The sequence below is a fragment of the Carassius auratus genome, unplaced genomic scaffold (assembly GCF_003368295.1).
Source record: "Carassius auratus strain Wakin unplaced genomic scaffold, ASM336829v1 scaf_tig00010434, whole genome shotgun sequence".
Taxonomy (NCBI): Eukaryota; Metazoa; Chordata; class Actinopteri; order Cypriniformes; family Cyprinidae; genus Carassius; species Carassius auratus.
In genome coordinates, this window is record NW_020524123.1 from 7129 (window position 1) to 28519 (window position 21391).

The 21391-nt window shown below is 35.9% G+C and overlaps 1 protein-coding gene across 2 annotated transcripts; it reads left to right on the forward strand.

Moving 5' to 3' along the window:
- The first annotated feature begins 339 nt into the window (after positions 1-339).
- On the forward strand, positions 340-19671 carry LOC113072790 (piwi-like protein 2). Of its 2 annotated transcripts, none has more exons than XM_026245764.1 (23): positions 340-438; positions 978-1460; positions 1989-2085; positions 3401-3476; positions 3808-4008; positions 4770-4880; positions 5153-5270; positions 6388-6512; positions 7226-7306; positions 7548-7661; positions 8705-8893; positions 9123-9207; positions 9665-9754; positions 10188-10328; positions 12015-12128; positions 13322-13510; positions 15085-15186; positions 16019-16135; positions 16497-16585; positions 17035-17140; positions 17620-17873; positions 18028-18135; positions 19306-19671. In XM_026245764.1, the coding sequence occupies exons 2-23, from the start codon at positions 1005-1007 to the stop codon at positions 19460-19462; spliced, it is 3120 nt and encodes a 1039-aa protein (XP_026101549.1). In that variant the 5' UTR covers positions 340-438; positions 978-1004; the 3' UTR covers positions 19463-19671. The 2 variants fall into 2 exon arrangements, with proteins under 2 accessions (XP_026101549.1, XP_026101550.1); XM_026245765.1 differs by having other exon boundaries at positions 978-1445.
- Positions 19672-21391: the final 1720 nt, after the last annotated feature.

The window sequence follows — 21391 nt, forward strand, 5'->3', positions numbered from 1 at the left end:
TTTCATATAGTTTACTAAAAATTGGAAATTGTTATTAGCTATCACTATAATTATAATTTATAAAAAAAAGGAGTTTTGCACTAGAAAGCACCATTTGCATTTCCTTTAGAAAATGTCAAAAAAAAAAAAAAAAACGAATCTACATTTTGGTTTCCACTGACAGCCTTCTTTTCTTTAGCTTGCTCTGTATTTAATTTGACATACTTCTTATTGTAGAAATGGTCTGTATCCACAAATCCTGTATAAGTACATCAGTCTCACAAACTGCCTAAAAGACAAAAATGAGATTACATTTAATAGTCCCACGGGAGGTTTAACTGAGTCACTGAAAAGAATCGCGAATCATGTAACACTGAATCAGAATTTGTTCGATTCATTCCGTCACTCGGTTGTTGAAGAGCTCTTTCATCGCCACAGAAGTGTCGACTACGTTTGCAGGTACATTAAGCATAATTTATACCAGTTTTACGATTATATGCATGCGTGAACCTCATTTGTTTCTAGAATAATCGAATAGAATTGTTTTTGGTGCTGCGTGCGTCATTCCGTCGAATAATCCTATCGAATGGACTTCGCGCGCTGTCACGTTTCGACCTACAGTCTATGGTTTCGACATGCAAAGACCAAAAAACTACATCACGAAATACACCTGGTTAATGTTTTATTCCCTTAGGCACCCAAACATAAAATGTCATTTAATTTAATGTGCAAATCAAATGTAAAAAGTTAAATTGGTTTTGTTTTAGACGCCTGTCAGACACATGCACGTGCTCACGTCGACAGAGATAACGATTTTGAATGCGTGCAAAAATGACATTATCCTCGATAACAGCAGTTAACATGACATTTTGGGCGTGCTAAAGCATGTTTTTATTTGTGCATCTCTGTGCATATTTTCTAGAAATCGTGCACAGTGACGCATTAATTGATTGTTTAAATTAAAACCTTCATTGATGTCTGTGCATTGTTACTGTCAGTTGCATTGAAGTGCAGCAGAGGAAGAAATGGATCCAAAGCGACCCCCCTTTCCAGGCCACCCAGGGGTCACCCGCATGCCATGGATGCAGTCAGCAGAAGATCAGGGTCAGTTGCCTGACCAGCCCCCATTGGGACGAGCCAGAGGTCTGGTCCTGCCTAAAGATGACCCTCTTCCTGGACGAGGTAGAGCCTTAGGCGTACCTGGAGAAACACCTGTACGTTTTGGGAGAGGCATATCTCCGTCTGTAAGCGAGCCTCTGGTGGGCTTTCCAAGAGGAGTGCGATTACCGACAGACGAGGGAGGATTTGGAAGAGCCCGAGGTTTTTTGCTGTCCACTCCAGAGCCCAGTGTTGGGATTGGGAGAGGGGCTGCTGTGGGACCAGTGCCTACACCAGACATTGAGAAATCTGATGTACAGGAAAAGATGCCTGAGCGGCAAACAGTGGTGGCTCCAGCGATTCCCCAGGTGAAACAATCAAAAGTGAGATTTTTCTAATAAAGGTTGTGATTTAATGTCACTTTCACTTAAAGGTAAGCTATTGGGCATATCTGTTGTGTTTGAACACCAGAGATGCCTATAATTATAATGCCTATAACAACCAGCCTATAATTAGGGTCCTAAGAAATGTTTTTGTTTTTTTTTCAAATTCCATTGTTTTTTTCAAAATTCTTTGTTTCGCCAAAATTCTTTATTTTGTTGTCTTTTTAAATGTTCAAGATTCCGTTTTTGAGTCTTGATACATTTTAACGATTAAATGAGATGTTATCAATAAAAAAAGCATGCCTTATTGATAAAACAAGAAACTATTTAACATCAGTCTATTAACAGAAAATTAAAAGTATAGGGCCCATTTTTGTTTTATTGTTACCAAATTCGGTGTTTTGATTATGTCTAATAATTTGAAAAGCATGTGCAGCATCATAAAGGGAATTCAGTCATCACTTCTGCTATGCAAACACATTAATTCAGTAGATTTATGCGCTAGTCTCAGGCTTGGCTTTGTTTTAGGTTGAGGCTCCTGGGCCGGGGTCATCTCTGGTGTCCATGTTCAGGGGTCTGGGCATTGAGCCGGCAAAGACATGGGGCAGAGGAGCTACACCTGTGGGTATGTGAGAGAAAAACCCGAAAAGCGTTGTTTTTGCTTCATTGTGCATGTATGCATCTCAACCCCAGACCATTGAAAGATGGTGACCATTTATACCATCATGTTTGTGCATTCATTCAGGTTGAGATGCAACATTTGGTATTAAAAAAGTTGCATGTTAGCATCATAAGGAGCAGGGCCTATAGCATTATAAATACATAAAGCACATAAATACTAAGCACATCTTAGTCAACCCTGCTGCATACTGCATTTAATCAAACTCATACCTGTTTTATTATTCATGTCAGCGCTTGGTTGATTGGAGTGGGCATTAAATTGTGCGCCATCATTTTTGTATCCTTGGCAACACCAATAAAGTTGAATAGCCACCAATTAGAGACGTGCAATGAACTGCTGAAGACAACAGGAAGGTCAAGTAGCTAATAATCCAAACAAATGTAATCTGCAATGTAATGCAAATGATGAACGTAAGCCTATTAATCTTCAGTTTTTCTTTGTAAAGACTTGAAGTGTCTGAAACTGTGAGCTTTCCGCACAATTCTCTGGAAACCCTCTTCTTTTTTTCCTGCCGCACTTGACTTGGCTGTTTAAAAAATATTTCCACAACACAAACATGACATTTTGAGATAAGTTTCTCAACCTTTTCCAGCACTATAATATTATATATGATATATAATATAAAATGCACCTCTTCTGGGATTAATCAACTGTCTGAACCAATGTGTGCCAATCAGCAGCGGTTCCCACTTGATATATTTGACACACACTGTAAGATATTAATATTAATGTCAATATTTAAAAAACGAAAACCTCTGAGCCTAATTAAAGTTTGGAGAAGTCACTTGACATTTCAACGTAGTATGAAATTAATGTAGTTCTATTCCAAATTCCTTTTTTTTTGTTTTATATATTTATCTCTACTTTTTGAATGACTTGATTCAATTTTAAATACCAAAAAGTGTGTCTATCTATTCGATTGAAATAATACAACTTTAACCATTTAAAAATGTATTACATTTGCAAAAAATAATAATATCTCCCTATGAAATGTTGTTATTTTTTTAATTGTGTTTTAAGTTTTCATGTTTTTTTTTATGATTTAATCAGTGATGTAATCTAATGAATGCATTAAATCTATTAAATAAATATCTAAACAGTTCATCTTTTAAAATGCAATTTTGATCATTTTTTTTGTCAAACAAAGTGCTTTCCAAATAGAGGTTTAGTGTTTAAAAAATAGATGAAAAATTTAAACCAGCACATCGCTGTGAGAGTATGACTCTGTTATTTGTCTGTACTGTACCTTGTTTCTCAGGACGGGGGGCAGCAGGTGATTTGGGGGCAGGTGTCCAGTCTAAGCCGACCATCATTGGGGCAGAAGAAGCCATCAGGTGTTGTTTCTTGGATTCTTTGCTTTTTTTATTTGCTCATGGAAAACATTAAATAGTAGTTCACCCCGAAATAATAATAAAAAAAATCTTCACCTTCATGTCATTCCAAACCTGCATGACTTACTTTCTTCTGGAAGATTGTGAGTGCATAACAGCTCAAATCTGTGTGTGTTTGTCTCTGATATGGCTTCAGACAACTTAAGGAATTGCCTGTATGATGGGCCTGGCGTTTTTGGAGCTTGTTTTGCTTCACAGTTGAAAAGATCTTTTTCATTTTTGGTTGAGATTAGGGACTGGATCAGAATGAGTTCAGCTGTGTTTGTGTTGGCAGTGTCCTGGGCAGAGGATTTGTTGGTGTTGGCAGAGCTGCGTTGCCCCATATGAGTGTAGGCCGTGGACCGATTGGCCCTTCGGGCCCCGTTTCTCCCGTTGATGCCCCGTTCTCCTTGCAGTCTGCTGCCTCCATCTCTGAAGAAGCCCCAGTTCCTCCAGGAACACCCCCAAAAGTTGAAGTAAAAATGGAGACCGTGAAGTATGAGTTCTCTTTCAGTCATTTCTTCTCCTGTTTGTTATTTGTTATATATCATATCAAGAAATTAATACTTGGCGAGGACACATTAAATTGATCAAAAGTTACAGTACAAGTAAAGTCATCTTCAATGTAACAAAGTATTTCTGTTTCAAATAAATGCTGTTTTTTTTAATTGCCAGCCACCGCCAGTGATTTTGAAGATTTTCACAAATATTTTATGTTTTGCTGTATGAGTATTTGAATATGCAATGCACCAAAGTTAAAGATCAGAGCCTCTTCTTTTAAACAACAACAACAAAACATTTAATTCTAGCTTAATGCATTCTTTTTTTTATCAATACTTGAATGCAGTTCAATTGGTCGCATTAAATTAAAATCACATAGATTCTTCATCCTGTCCACGTGTGTTTTTGTCTGGGAGGTTTTGTACTCATTCAGAAGATGTGAAATAGCGCCCTCAAGTGTATAACAGTGAAAACACAAAAAGCCGTACTCCTCTTCATCAAAGGAAATAAATTACATTTTAAAGTATGTTAAACTGAAAATCAGTTATTATAATAATATTTCACAATATCTTTGATTAAATAAATGCATCCTTTATTAACACAAGACTTATTAAAACATAATATACACTGCAGCAGGGTTATGACCCAATTCTGCCTAATTTGCAAATGATTTGTTTCATTGGTGCCATTCTTATTACCAAATCAATCTGATAATTGATACAAGCGAATGTTTCTCTTCTTCAATGTGTTTTACAGGGAGCCTCTGCAGAAAATCGGAACAAAAGGCAGTCCCATATCCATCGGCTCAAACTACATCCCCATCTGTTGCAAAAACGAAGCTGTGTTTCAGTACCATGTTACTTTTACGTGAGTTAAAATACAGTTAAAGTCTTTGGTGGCTGCTGTAATGAATTTACTGTGTACTACATTGTGTTCAATTATTTTAAACAAGTTAAGAGTAGGGCACTTATAATATATTTCAAATGCATCTATGCAGTTTTTAATGGGAACATGCTTCTGCCTGTCAAGCTAAAGTAGATCATGCTTTATATACAGTTGTATCCAGTATTGCTTGAATTATTACGAATAGCTGCATCTTTTTTTTTTTTTTAAGAGAAAACCTGTTTATTTAATTTCAGGCCGAACGTTGAGTCTGTCGCGATGCGCTTTGGTATGATGAAGGAACATCGGCCCACTACAGGGGAGGTGGTGGCTTTTGACGGATCCATCCTCTATCTGCCAAAACGTCTTGAGGAGGTTTGTGTGCATGTTACGTGTTTTTCACTTTAAACATACGAAAACCTGCAGTATGAGTCTTTCAGAATAGTTTTAACCACCGCAAGAAAAAAGTCTAATCTTTCAAATGATGTCAGTTTTCTCTTTTTCAGCAAATTCAAATAATAAATTATTAAATTCAAGCATTATTCAATGCTTTTTACTTTTGCATTAACATTTCGATTTGCATATTAAGTTGCAAAACATTTAAACCTGTTACATGATCACAAACATAAATAAAAAATTAAAACTCAGCTCTACTGCATTTTCTGTAGCATGTAAATCTGTATTACAAGCAATCCTGCGGTTCATAAAGAACTTTGTTGTTCTATGTCCACAAGTGTCATCTATTATTGCCTTCTTGATCTGAAAGTGCTCTTTTTCTTTAAACATAGTCAAAAAGCCTGTGATTGGTGACTTTAGTTATATGCATTTTTTTTTTTTTGGAGTTATTACTACATTTACTGTCAATCCATGTGTGTTAACAATGTGCTGTCGCTTTAATCCACTGCATGCATCACAGCGAACCCTGTGCATTGTGAACGCTATAATCTGTTAACATGAGCATGAAAAAAAGTGTGCATGAACGTGTGCATGTTCCATGAAGACATTCTGTACATTTCCTACCGTAAATAGATGAAAACTTAATTTTGTGTAGTAATATGCATTGCTAAGAATTCATTTGAACAATTTTAAAGATTTTTTTTTTTGCTCCCTCAGATTCCAGCTTTGCTAATAGTTGCATCTCGGCCAACTATTGCTCTCCTAACAAACCACAAATCAATGGAAAGCTTATTTAATCCGCTTTCAGATGATGAATAAATCTCAATTTCAAAAAATGTAAACGTTTTAATATTATAATATGATATTAAATAATAAAATATGGGTCCAAGTGCCAAACCACTGGTTTAGAGCATAAGCTGAGGTAGATATCTATCCCTAAACATTGCTTTATTATAATTCAGTTATTTGAAAGAAATAGCGATATGTTCAGTAAACCATTTTATGTTTCGTTTTTTCCCTATCAAGACTAAAGTACGCTCAAACCATCACATCCCCACTAATAACTCCAGCTTACTTCAGTTCTTCTGTGTAACAGGTTGTTCATCTTAAAGCTGAGAGAAAAACTGACAATCAAGAGATCGACATCAAGATCCAGCTGACAAAGATCCTGCCGCCCAGCTCGGATCTGTGTATCCCGTTCTACAGCGTGGTGCTAAGGAGGTGTGTGTTCTCCATCTCTAACATAACACACCGCAGGTCAGGTCTGAGATCTTCATGAATGCATGAAGCCACTAATGATTCGTGATTTATTACATATGCATGATGCCATGCTCAGAATTAGGGATGCAACGATAAAAGATTTACATTACATTAGACAAACTAAGTAGAGTATATTTCTCATATTGCTCAAGGCTTGCTAATGTAAAACTTATAATTATTTTATTTCGTGCAATACTTGTGCACAATGCACATTTCTTAATATTAAGATTAAAATGTGTTTTAATTAATGAGGATTATATAATCTTCCGAATAATATCGGTCTGTAAATGCAATCCACTTTTATTTTAGCTCTGTTTCCTTTAACAAACATTTTAAATCCCAAACTGGATTTTGCACATTACTTAAATGAAATCCAATATAAATGTCATTCCTGCTTTTCACGTAAATTGGATTTTGTCAATCAAGTTCTCAAAGACGACTAAGAACCGTTAGATAATTTAAGGCCGTTATTAAAGCAAATATTCAGTAAGGTATTTGGAAACGCTTCCAGTGAAAACACATGAGTCTGCTGCTGTAGTTAATGTTTTGAGCGTGCATTGCAAAAAAGGCCGTATTGTCGAGTATTGCTCTGATTTCTCTGTGCATAGTCTTGAGCTATAATGGCTTGTTGACTTTCTCTGCTGCTTTCCTCTCAATCTTTCTCTCCGTTGCAGAGTGATGAGATTACTGGGGCTGAAGCTGGTGGGCAGAAACCATTACGACCCCAACGCTGTAGTGATTCTCGGCAAACACCGGTATTTTGCACTGACCTGATTGTTGTCTGTGATTGCAATCCAGCCAGAATTGCTGTGCTCCACCTTTGTGTGATTTCACACCGAATAAATCTAGACTCTAGATTTGGTATTTTTCCACCTGACGTATGATTACTGGATGCGTTTGAACCGTTTCAGCAGCACTTGTGTTAATGCTTTGTGTATTATTGCACTGTCCAGGATCCTGGTGATAGTTTGCACCTCACTGTGTTTGTGAATGCAGGCTTCAGGTGTGGCCTGGATACTCCACCAGTATCAAACACACGGATGGCGGTCTCTACCTCATTGTGGACGTCTCTCATAAGGTGTTGCGAAATGACTCGGTGCTGGATATAATGTGAGTTTCAGTGGTAATCAATCATGCACACGTGAATAAAGTCAGTGCCACTTCGTCAGTCGAGTGTTTCGTTCCACTAAAAAGCTGTTTCGAAGTCTAACGAGTTGCAGATATAGAAAAAAAAAAAAATGGATTTTTGGGATTATTTTTAGATGATAACATTAGGCATTGTCTGTTTCACTTAAATTCTTAGTGCATCATTAAAATTGAATATTTTTTTTTTTATAAAAAATTTTTTTTTTTGCTAATCAAAATCATTTTACCAGTGTTGTTGTTATAGTATAAATTAATAAAAAATATATGAATACAATTTATTTAAAAAAATTGGCCGAATTCTATTGCAGCATTGAGCATTGCTTCTAATCATTCATAGAAAAGACAAGAGCAATATTCTTCTAATATAAAAAAAAAATCATCTAATATAGTAGACATAGTGAGTTCAGAGTGGTATGGATGAAAAATAAATAAAAAAATCTAATTATGGATTGACTAATTTACCCAAACTTTATAAATACTATGCACTTATTAAGTCTCTGGGGTATATTTGTAGCAATAGCCAACAATACATTGCATGGGTCAAAATTATAGATTTTTCTTTTATGCCAGAAATCATTAAGATATTAAGTAAAGATCATGTTCCATAACATTTCCTATGTTAAATATATCAAAACTTTTTTTCTGATTAGTAATATGCATTGCTTAGAACGTAATTTGTACAACTTTAAAGATAACTTTAATTTTCTCAACATTTAGAATTATTTTGCACGGTCAGATTCCGATTTTCAAATAGTTGCATCTTGGACAAATATTGTGCTGTCCTAAAAACCATACATCAATGGAAAGCATGTTAATTCAGATTATTTCAGATGATGTATGAATAAAAATGAACCCTTATGATCTCCTCTTAGTGTTAGACAGCAATGCAGCTCATACTGTAGGTTTTGGATCAGAACTCATTTGTAATGCATGCAACATTTTAGGCTAAAATCAGTTTGCCAATATTAATGCAATGATGTCTCTGAACAACCGTTCGTCTGCTGTAGGAACTTGATTTACCAGGGAAGTCGCGAGAGCTTTCAGGACGAATGCACAAAGGAGTTTGTCGGCTCAATCGTCATCACGCGCTATAATAACCGCACTTACCGAATCGATGACATCGAGTGGTCCAAGTCTCCCAAAGACACTTTCACCTTGGCTGACGGAACCGTGACCACGTTTGTCGAATACTACAGGTGCATCTGCTGTGTGGAGAACCCACTTCTCTGATTTAAGACCTGAATGCATGTAAAAGACAACAACAGCTGGACCGTAACTGGATTTATACAATGCACATTGCTAAAGTTCATACATTCATAAATAATAGCTCATTATAATATCAGAGACGATATATGCTAGTTTAGAGTGACGGATCGCTGTTTTATTGTTTTTGTCAGTTGTCTGATTAGCTTTTTACATGCACAGAAAAAACTACGGCATCACCATAAAGGAACTGGAGCAACCAATGCTCATCCATCGTCCAAAAGAGAGGTCCAAACCTGGAGGAAAGGTGAGCAAATGCTTATCAGGGTTTCTGGAACGGATTGTGGTGATCTTTCGGGTTATTAGAAAGCTTTAGAATTACAGTGACAGTTTGAATGACATGAGCTTAATTGAATTTAAACTCCTGCCATCTAGTGGTGCCTTTGGGTACTGTTCTGTTACAGTGGTTTATTTAATATTAATTAGTTCCAGAAAGTAATTAGTTCCAGAGATATTATAATTTCAATAACTCTTAAAATGTACACACATTCAGTGGTCAAAAACCAAGTGAAAAGATTATTCCTTTAAAGAAGAATATCTGAATGGCAAATAATGTTGAAACTAGAAATTAATCTTGTTTCCTTTTGTCGAAACAGCTGCATTGAACATACCTGTCTGAGTGACATAAATATAACTTTTCCAAAGTACCAGGATGTGAATTTGTTATGTGTGATACTATGTGAATTTGATCCATTTCCTAACAGGTTATAACGGGTGAAATCCTGCTGCTGCCCGAGCTTTCCTTCATGACCGGCATCCCTGAAAAAATGAGGAAAGACTTCAGAGCCATGAAGGTACAAATCAGTTAAAACAGTCTTAGAAGATGCAGACTGTTCAGATATGTGACCCTGGACCACAAAACATTAGTCATGAATCCCAGTCATAAGGGATTTCTAAATAATCTTTCCATTGATGTATGGTTTGTAAGGATCGAATAATATTTGGCCGAGATGCAACTATTTGAAAAATCTGGAATCTGACGATGCAAGAAAATGTAAATATTGATACAATTGCCTTTGAAGTTGTCCAGATGAAGTTCTTCGCAATGCGTAATTCTAATAAAAATTGTAGTTTTGATATATTTACAATAGGAACGTAATTTTTACTTAATATCCTAATGATTTTTGGGCTAAAAGAAAAATCGATCGTATTTTTGGCTATTGCTACAAATATACCCCAGCGACTTGAGACACGTATAGTAATCTATCCATTCGTCTTGTGTTTTAGGATCTGACCATGCACATCAATGTGGGAGCCGAGCAGCACACCCAGAGTCTCAAACAACTGCTGCACAACATCAACAGCAATAACGAAGCGGTCTCAGAACTGTCCCGATGGGGCCTCAGCATCAGCCAAGAGATCCTAGTGGTGAGAATCCATCAGATCCTCCAGAAATAAGTTCCTGTTCAACTCGTATTACACCTGGATGGCTTCTATTACATTGTGTTATTCTATGCATCTACACGACCAAAAATTTGGGCAAGGTTTTTAATAATTTGGAAAGAAGTGCATTTAAGGCTGCATAAATTTGATCAATATATTAAAATTCCAAATAACTTGCGTTATATTTTAAAATGCAATTTCTGTGATCAAAGCTGTTCAAAAGAATGTTGAAATGGTACATTTTACTGTCGCTTCTGACAAGTATTAACTTATAAAAAATAAAAAAACATTGCATTAAAGTACTATACACTATCCACAGATCCATCAAGTCATTTTCAATGTTAATTTCTACTCCTGTTATACTTTACCTAAATATATTGCATTATTCTCTATAGTTTGTTATATAGTCTTGTACTGTATATTAGTTATCATTATCATTAATATTATTAAAGTCACTTAAAATTGTATATTGCATTGTAGCACTTTAATGTTTTTATTTCTAGGATTTAATGGAGTTTTTTTTTTATTGTTAGGCCCGTCACAATTTCTCAAATAAATTTAAGTACTCCATTATAAAAAAAAATATACCAGTCAATGAACTAAATGAAGTAAAGCACGAAATATTGAAACCATTTAAAAATCCTAATAAAAGTGCTATTATTAAATTCACAAAGGCTGCAATTTAGTTAAAAAAAAATATGCATTGCAGGTTTAATATGCACTTTATTTCATCCACAACACTGGTCGGCGCTATACCGGTATAAAAGTGACTACCAATGATATGTTGTTCCATTATATGGATTTTGCTTTGAAAAAAAAATAAAAAATACAACAAAACAATACAGTCTAAAATATCGTGATATGAATTTTAGCTCACATCGCCCACCCATAAATTACAGTAAATGCTGCTCCACACAAACAATTATCATTCACGTGCAAACTCCATATTTGCATATGGTGTGTATTTTTAGTCAATATTAAACGGGTATAAGATCGTGCTTTAAATGCATTTGATATAATACATAATGTACATAAGTTATAATTGTTTTATTACTATATTATACATTTCAACGGTTTTGTTCAGTAAAACCTTATGATTACTTTCTTTTTATATTTTATTTGAAACCATTTTTATTGCCTCGTTGCTATTATGTATGTGTTTTTTTTTTCAGTCTATTTTTTGCTTAGCTCTGTTTTTATTACCTCAGTTTCTCAGAATAATTGAAAGATTACTCAATTCCCAAAATAATCATTAGATACAGCCCTAAATATTGTATTTGTCTGAGTGAAATCCAACAGTACCTGACAAATATCCCTATACGGTTTTGTTTTTTGTGCCTGTTTTAAATGTAAAGCAAAAAGATTATCATTAAAATGCATGGATCTGATAGAATCTAAATATAAAGCAGGGGGAAAATAAATGAAGCCTAGTTAATTCAAGCGTTATTGTTATGTGCAGGTAAATTTATGTACTTTTAAAACTCAACTTTGGTAAATACCTCATGTTAACAAATGCAAGTAGTTTTGAAGAATCACTAATGTTGGTGTATTTATCACTGGATGTGTTAGTCACACTTTTAATGAATTGTATTAACTGCATTGGTTTGCACACTGATGCATTGGTGTGTTTGTAGCTAACATGAATAACTGAAACGTTTTGTTTCTGCACAGACTCAAGGAAGAACTCTGCCCAACGAGACTATCTGCTTGCATTCAGCTTCGTTTGTCACGTCTCAGGCAGTAGACTGGTCCAGAGAGGTGGTTCGAGACCCCTCCATCAGCACTGTGAGTCAGTGTAGGGTGTTTGAACCAGATTACTGCGACTCGTTGGTTTTTTTGGGGGAGTGCACATGTCACCACAGAAAGAGAATGAAAGAAATGAGTGGATTGAATTCATACCTTTTGATTGAGGCACATCACACGTGGGTATTAAAGGGGTCATGAAATGCATTAGAGAGAGAGATAGAACTGGACTGGTGGTGGTGCTTTTTTTGGTCATTTAGTGTTTCTGATAAAAAAATAAAAATAAATAAAAAATTGGGAAAAAACTACCAGCCATACTGACAAGATATTAATGATATGAATTCTACTAATAAGAACTATAAAACACAGTAAGGATTACTATGGTTTAATGAGCTGCTGCATTCATGAATATTAATCAGGTTGTGTGCGTTCCCTTGAACCGATTTGCTGAAATCAAAACAGAGACTATAATAGGTGAGCGCCAGCCAATGAGATTGCTGTTTGAACATTAACTCCACCCACTACCGGAAAACACGGCTGTTCTTAAAAGCTGAAGACTTCCATTGGAATGCCATTATTTTGATAGGAATATTCAACAAAGAATATAGTTTAAAATTAATTAATTTGTAATATGTGGACATGGAAGCATGTAAAATCAGAGCGAGGGTTTAGACTTTTATTTTGAAGTCGTGATAGCATATTCATGCTTTAAATGATTCCAAATCCAGGCGTTTCATAAGTGCAGAAAATAATAATTCACATTTAAAACATTTTGAGTTTAGAAACGTGGTGCATTTTTTATTTTAGAGTCACATCTCTAATATGATAAACATTTGGATTCTCAATTTCATGACCCTAATAATGTATGATGCTTTGAGAAAACACAGAATAGAGAGTTTCTGAACTAAATGACTCTTTTATGATCTGATTTGTTTGAGCGACTTAGATTAGCGACTAAGTCTGATCACTGAACAAAATACCTTTTACACTAGAGATGGGTAACTTGAGGGAATTAGAAACACTTCGCTTGACCAAACAAGTCTGATTATTGAATAAGATGACTCTTAGGTTCATTTTAGTGAATCAAAACAGAGTGTTTTCTGAATCCTGAGCAAAATGGCTCTTATGAACTTGTAAGAAAAAGATCTTTGGCTGTTTTAAACTTGCCCCAATCTCATTCTCTCACATTGCTCTTCCCATCTACTGTATTTGTCTCCTGATTGCTCTCTTGTCAGGTTCCTCTGAAATGCTGGGCTGTTTTCTATCCCCGGCGGGCAACCGATCAGGCAGAGGAGCTCGTGACTACTTTCACGAGGGTAGCCGGACCAATGGGCATTACAATTGATCGGCCCATCCGCGTAGAGCTACGGGATGATCGAACCGAGACCTTCATCAAGAGCATTCACTCTCAACTCACCAGTGAGGTGGGGAAGTGTAATGAAAGAGCTTCTCTAGGGATGTAATGATTCACTCAACTCACGATTCGATTCACTATTCACGAACAAAAGGAGATTCAAGACAAATTATAAATCAAACTTGTCCTTTTATTATTGCTTTGACAAAGTGTTGCACGTTTCTTTGTGAAATTGAAATGTAACCCTATAATAATATACTAATATACAACTTATCTGCATATTATTCCTCTTTTGTGGGTTTCGATTGCTCGCATCTGTTAAGTCACTTTGGATAAAAGCATCTGGTAAATAACAGAATTTAAATATAATGTAAATAACAAAACTAAATTGAAATAAAAAAAGCCCCAAATCAAATAAATAACACACATAAAATGAATCTCTTCATATAAATGTAAAAATAGAGGCAACAACTGCATTTTAATTATGATCAAAACCAAGATGCTCCATACATGCAACATGAACAGTTTCTAATCTGAATTAGATTAGTTTTAGATTAGTTTTTGCTTCAAAATTTTACAGAATGATTTGACTTAAGTTTTGTAAAACTATACACAAGAAATATCTGCATGAAACAGCAGATGAGCTGAGTGAGATGCAGATTTACTCTCTGCCAGCAGGTGAACACCGCAGCTGGTGGCACTTAAAGCATTTCCTTGGTTACCGCTGTAAACAAAGCACTTGTAAACACTACAGCAGGTGGAGCTTGAAGCGTTTCCTTGGTTACCGCTGTAAACAAATCACTTGTGAACACCACAGCAGGTGGAGCTTGAAGCGTTTCCTTGGTTACCGCTGTAAACAAAGCACTTGTGAACACCACAGCAGGTGGAGCTTGAAGCGTTTCCTTGGTTACCGCTGTAAACAAAGCACTTGTAAACACTACAGCAGGTGGAGCTTGAAGCGTTTCCTTGGTTACCGCTGTAAACAAATCACTTGTGAACACCACAGCAGGTGGAGCTTGAAGCGTTTCCTTGGTTACCGCTGTAAACAAAGCACTTGTGAACACCACAGCAGGTGGAGCTTGAAGCGTTTCCTTGGTTACCGCTGTAAACAAAGCACTTGTGAACACCGCAGCTGGTGGAGCTTGAAGCGTTTCCTTGGTTACCGCTGTAAACAAAGCACTTGTGAACACCACAGCAGGTGGAACTTGAAGCGTTTCCTTGGTTACCACTGTAAACAAAGCACTTATGAACACCGCAGCTGGTGGCACTTAAAGCGTTTCCTTGGTTACTGCTGTAAACAAAACAGGGCTTCACTTATGAACTTCAATATGCATTATACAGAGGCAAGATGAAACTAAAAAATACCATCTAAACTTCTCTAAAGAGAGTAAGTTCCCCTCAGACATACATGCATATAAACCTCTTCCCTAATTGAAACACGTTTTATTTAGTATCTCAGCCGATTTGAATCGTCACACATTTTAACTGATTTTCAACCGGTTTTAGGGTTAATCATTACATCCCTACTGTTCTCCCAAAGAGCAATGTTACTTTCTCTGGGCCATGGTTCTTTTGGCTTTGTAGTGCATTTGGATATTATCTAAATACCGTAGTATATAGTATATAGTCTCTCTTGGTTTTCAGCCCAACGTGCAGCTGGTCGTGTGCATTATGACCGGAAACAGAGACGACTTGTACAGCGCCATCAAGAAGCTCTGCTGCATCCAGAGTCCCGTACCATCACAGGTTTCATCAACACCGTTCCTTTGCATTTCATTGTTCAGTTGCTGTTTATGTAACACACACACTACTGTTCGAAGATTTTTGAAGATATATCTAATGCCCACCAGGGCAACAATAATTTAAGTTAGTAATATTTTATGTTGTTATACGGTTTTAGGTTTTAGTATATATTAAAATGTATTTTATCCCTGTAATGGTAAAGCTAAAATTTCAGCATCATTGCTAGTGTCACATGATCTTCAGAAATCATTCTAACATACTGATTTGCTGCTCAAGAAACATTGTTTTCAATGTTGCGAACAACTGTGCTGCTTAATACTTTTGAGGATGAATAGAGAGTTCAAAAGAACAGCGTTTATTTGAAATAGATGTTTTTTTTATTTTTGTACATTTTGTTTAGTTAAATGCATTCTTGCGTGACAAAAGTAAGTTTCCTCTGCCTTTAAAACAATGCTGTATTGAAAGATATTTAAATGTTTTGCCTGAAAGATAAAACCTCTGACCACATCATTTGTACTGAAATTTTTTGGCATTATTTTTGTACTTTTTAATCCCATGTCAGTGGAATTATTCAGCTGGTAAAGGGTTAATTCAACCAAAAATGAAAACTGTCATTAATTACTCACCCTCATCTCATTCTAAACCCATAAAACCTTTATTCATCTTCAGAACACAAATTAAAATATTTTTATGAAATTGAAGGACCTAAAAGGGTTTTCCATTTTTGTATGGAATATCCCTTCAATTAACTTTTTTTTTTTTTTGCCTTGTGTATTTGTGGCAAACAGCATGTGTTAATGAATAAAAACTTCACATCTGTGACACTTATTCCCAGGCCATCAACGTGCGGACCATCTCTCAGCCACAGAAGCTGCGCAGCATCGCTCAAAAGATCCTTCTGCAGATCAACTGCAAACTGGGAGGAGAGCTGTGGACGGTGAATGTTCCTCTGGTGAGTGTTTGCTAATCAGATATTTAAGATTCAGTATTTATTCCTAGGATCACATCTTGACTTTATTACCTAGACACCAGCCGCAACAAACTCATCAATTTTGAGCTGGTGGGAGAACTAATATTAGTGATATTATAAAAAGTATTTTCTTTGTTTTTCAAACTGTAGTTGTTTAGTTAGTAGGTTTTAAATAACATATACTAGATGGAGTATGATGTAATGCATGATGAAGCCAAAAGGCATCCTAAAGCATTGTTCCTTCTGAATGGTGCTGATGTTGGATTGTTGCAGCACATACATATAAGCAAATGGTGTTCTGTAAAAGGATAACTTCTAACCCATGTAGTTTTGATTTGAACAGAAATACCTGATGGTGATTGGGGTGGATGTTCACCATGATGTGAGCAAGAAGAGCAGATCTGTCATGGGGTTTGTGGCAAGTCTTAACAGGTAAAACAATCCGAAAGAAAAGGCTGCATTTATTTGATCAACAATACAGTGAGAGATACAGTTTTAAATATCTTTTGCATGATCCTTAAAAAAAAAATTTAACTTTTTTTCAGGATTCTTTGAGTATGAAGTTCAAAATAACATATTTTTAAATTATACTTTTTTTTTTGTTATATTTTAAACATAAAATCTTTTTATGCATATACATAAATCTCAGATCTACATATAATGTATATCACGAGAAGTCTGGTTAAATATTGTTAGGTCAGGAAATAAATGCATATGCATCGATGAGCTGTTCACCAAAGCATCTATGGCATGCATTTAGAAAATAGTTTTTAATTTCATCCCAACTTTAATAATTAAATGTAACCGCATCTGCTTGTATGCATCAGATTCGAGATCATCTGTGAATCAGACCTAATCCTGTGTTTATTGTCCCGGCGTAGCACGCTGACAAAATGGTACTCCAGGGTTACCTTCCAGATGCCTCACGAGGAGATAATCAACGGTTTCAGGGTCTGTCTGCTGGCTGCCCTGCAGAAATACTACGAGGTAATGAGGCATTTATATCAACTGGTCAAATGTGACCCTGGACCACAAAACCAGTCATAAGGGTAAATTTCTCGAAATTGCGATTTATACATCATATGAAAGCTGAATAAATAAGCTTTCCATTTGATGAATGGCCGAGATACAACTATTTGAAAATCTGAGGGTGCAAAAAAAAAAAAGTTGTGCAAATTAAGTCTTTGGCAATGCATATTACTAATAAAAAATTAAGTTTTGATATTTACGGTAGGAAATGTAATAAATATATTTATGAAACATTTACTTAATGTCCTAAGGATTTTTGGCATAAAAGAAAAATCTATAATTTTGACGCATACAATGTAAAAATCTACCCGAGAAACTTAAGTCTGCTTTTGTGCTCCAGGGTCACAAATGATTTCGAAAATGCTACAGCTTCTCTGTGTCTCCTGAATGTTGTGCATGGACGTATTTGACCCATTGTACCAATTTTTTACAAACAGGTGAACCACACCTTCCCTGAGAAGATCGTCATCTATCGCGACGGCGTTTCTGACGGACAGCTCAAGACTGTGGAGCTTTATGAGATCCCTCAGGTTCTGAAATGCTTCGAGACCATCCCGAACTACGAACCGAAGCTGGCTTTCATCGTGGTGCAGAAGAGGATCAGCACCACCCTGTACTCCTACGGATCCAACCACTTCGGCACGCCCTCGCCAGGAACCGTTCTGGACCACACCGTCACAAACAGAGACTGGTGGGTTGATGAGAGCTGAAGTGCTGGCCAGGATTCTGCCAATGGTTTTAACAGCTAGATGTGCAGAGCTCTGCAGAAACGAGATCTAGTCAAGTGCATTAGCGGGAGGAAATAAAATGTGGTGTATGAATTGACATGTTTCTCTTCTCTTCAGGGTGGACTTCTACCTAATGGCACATTCGATTCGACAGGGTTGCGGCCTGCCCACGCATTACATAGCAGTGTACAACACCGCAAACCTCACCCCTGACCACTTACAGAGGTTCGCTTTAAACAATACAGATGTCATGGGTTTACACAAGGATTAAAGTAGGGTATCTGCATTCTCACTGTTATACTCTAGGGGGCGCATCTCTTGAATGAGTCTAGAAAGCACATGCAAGGAAGCAGCAGAAAACGAGTGATCTCAAATGTATGCATATATGAAAAAAATAATGCAACACTAACCGCATATAGATAAAAACTGTGTAATGTAACATGCAATGTCAATCTAGAAAAAAAAAAAGGCCGGTGCAAGCTTTGAGAGCACTGATGGAAGCCATCTGCTGCATCTTTGCTTGGATAATATTACTGAATATAATCTAGATGTAGTATATGATAAAAATGTGATTTTCTCAGATTCACAGCTGCTTAAAATGTTGCTTTTTTTTATGAAACCTACCTACATTTGTTTTCACAAAGTAGAGGGTCTGATCTTCACCTTTAAATATTCATATAACACATTCTGGGGGCAAATACATTTTAGTGAAAATCGGCAACAATGCTGGCGGTGGCAGGCAAACTTTTTCAAAAACGCTGACAAGGAAAGAGTTAAACGTTAAAAAAACGATAACATATTTTGGAATGTTGAAATGCTATATTTACCAATTTTATCCACAGAAATTGACAAAATACAACATCAAACTCACTTTAGCCTATATATAAAACAGAACTTTTATTAACAAAACAAAAACACACCATGCTATAGGGCAGGCTATGCCGAATATAAAATAACAAATAACTTGCATAAAGTTTAAGTAGGTTTACAAAACTGGCAATAAGTAAACATTTATAGCTAATATTTAACCAAATAAACAAGAAACATAAAATGTTTATTAGCAAAACTAATAAGAAAAGTTGAAGGCAAGGCATAAACCATAATGTTAAATAAAATAAATAAATTACACAAAGTTTAAATAAAGTACAAATCAGCAAACAATGTAGAACCAATTAAATAAGAAACAATTTTTATTTTTTTTAATTGATAAACGGCAACATTCAACCGGCTTTTCAGAATCCGAAATATTGCCAAACGGATGTTTTGCATTTTGCTTCGAAACTAAATCGTCCGCTTCAGCACCGTCTTATCACAGCAAGCCTATGCAGCACTGACCTATATATTACAAATAAAGTAAACAAATTATGTATTTATTATGTTATTTATTCAACACAGGTTGACTTTCAAGATGTGCCACCTATACTGGAACTGGCCCGGAACGATCCGCGTTCCTGCACCGTGCAAGTATGCCCACAAACTGGCCTTCCTGTCTGGCCAGTACCTCCACTCGGAGCCTGCCATCCAGCTCTCAGAGAAACTGTTCTTCCTGTGAGCGAGAGCTGTTCACCGTCTCAAACAGACCCAAGAAGGATCCAATCTCCCTCTTTTGTTCTTTTTTATTTGCTAATCTTAAAAGTACTGTTCTGAATGTTCTTTGCTGGTATCCAAATCAACCTTCTTTTTTTCCCCAAACGTTTTTTGTAACTCTTAGTTGTTCGTTCTTGTAAAGCATTAGTGAATAAAGTGCATGTCTCATTTCGACTTCCCCCAGAGTCTCTCTCATCAGTGCTGATGTGTAGTGGTTCAGAGCAGTATTCATATTCTATTAGCAGATTCCTTTTTCTTGAGGAAATTTGGTGACACTTTGCATGGATAGATGGCTACACCAATTAACATGAACTAACAATGCACAATACTTTTTAGCATTTAATCAATGTTGATTTCACCATTTACTAAATTCAATAAAAAGAAAAACGTTAACATAAGTTAATGCATAGTTTATGAACAATTGTATATTAAAATTTTAAATGCTTAACATATGTTGTGCGTAGTTCATTTTAACTAATGCATTAACTAAGGTTAACTAAAGGCCAAAGGAACAGAAAAAATATCTGTTGATATCAAAGGATCTGTTGAGCAGATATACATTGAAAAACGACTAACAACTTTCTACAGAAATAACCTACTATACTGTATGTCACCATAAATCTAAACAAAACTTGGGAATGTGCAAATTCTGGTACTTTGCATAATAGCGATATATATTCGTTTCCACTAGATGTCAGTGTCTTGATCACTTTAAACTGGCTAAAATTTAATGCAAAGACTAGCAGCAAAATGTTTTAACAGATTTTTTTTTTTTTTTTTTTTTTTATAAAATCACCCATTAATATTTATATACATACTATATACAGTGTATATGTGATATTAATGGCCGATTTGACACTTTCTGACTTGAGTTGGTGAGTCAGACAACATGTGTTCTTACACGAGAGCCACTTTTACGCCAATCTCAGGACAGTTAAAATCCAATGTGCCGAGTTATTAGTATCTGAGACCTTCTTTGGTCGTCGAGACCCTGCTCAGCCGAGGTTTCACCCACATCTCAGTCTCGTAGGTTGTGAGTCGCACTCATTGTGACTGAAGAATGATGGCCATGGTGTTGAGAAGTGTCAGGTGGCCCATGTAACCCATATGGAGCAGCAGCAGCATCCCTCTGGGTTGCTCAAAGCTGTTTCCTGTCACTTGACACTTGTCCCAAACAATCTAGCCCCATCTGAACAAGCTCCTAAAACAGCTGGTGCTCTACCCAGCACAACACATCAGCTGTGTACTATTATTCCATCTGCAAGATCATAACTGGATGCCACTAAACTAAATTTAACATGCTATGTGATGAGGTCATGTTGTTTAATAATAGTTTCATGAACTCGTAGTTGTGTCTGAATTATAATACTTCCTATATAACTACATCTTACATCTCAGTCTTTGGGTGTTTGGTATTAATATTACACATCTGCTATTACCACTGACCTTTGACCTGTTTGTTCTTTGAGCTATGATGTATTAAAAACAACTGTTTAATCCAGGGTTGTTCAATAGCTGGATGTGGGGGCAGTAACATGCAAACAAAAAACAGCATCCAAATATCACAGTTTTCTCCAAATAAGAAAACATACATGTGCAAGTTTCATAAAAAAAAAAATATTTACATAGAATGATGCATATTAATTTTTTTTTTTTTTTTTTTTTTTTATGTTTCCAGGGAACATATATTAGGTAAAAATGTTAGCATGAATGCACTGTTAGTCGCTTTGGATAAAAGTGTCAGCTAAATTCATTACACATTTTTTTTTTTTTTACTATTTTCTTTTTTTTTAAATGTGTGCAATAATATTCCATCGTCATTGAGCATGACCATTTATGTAAAAATGAATCAATATTCTTATTCTGACGTGCATATACACCACATTTTACTTAA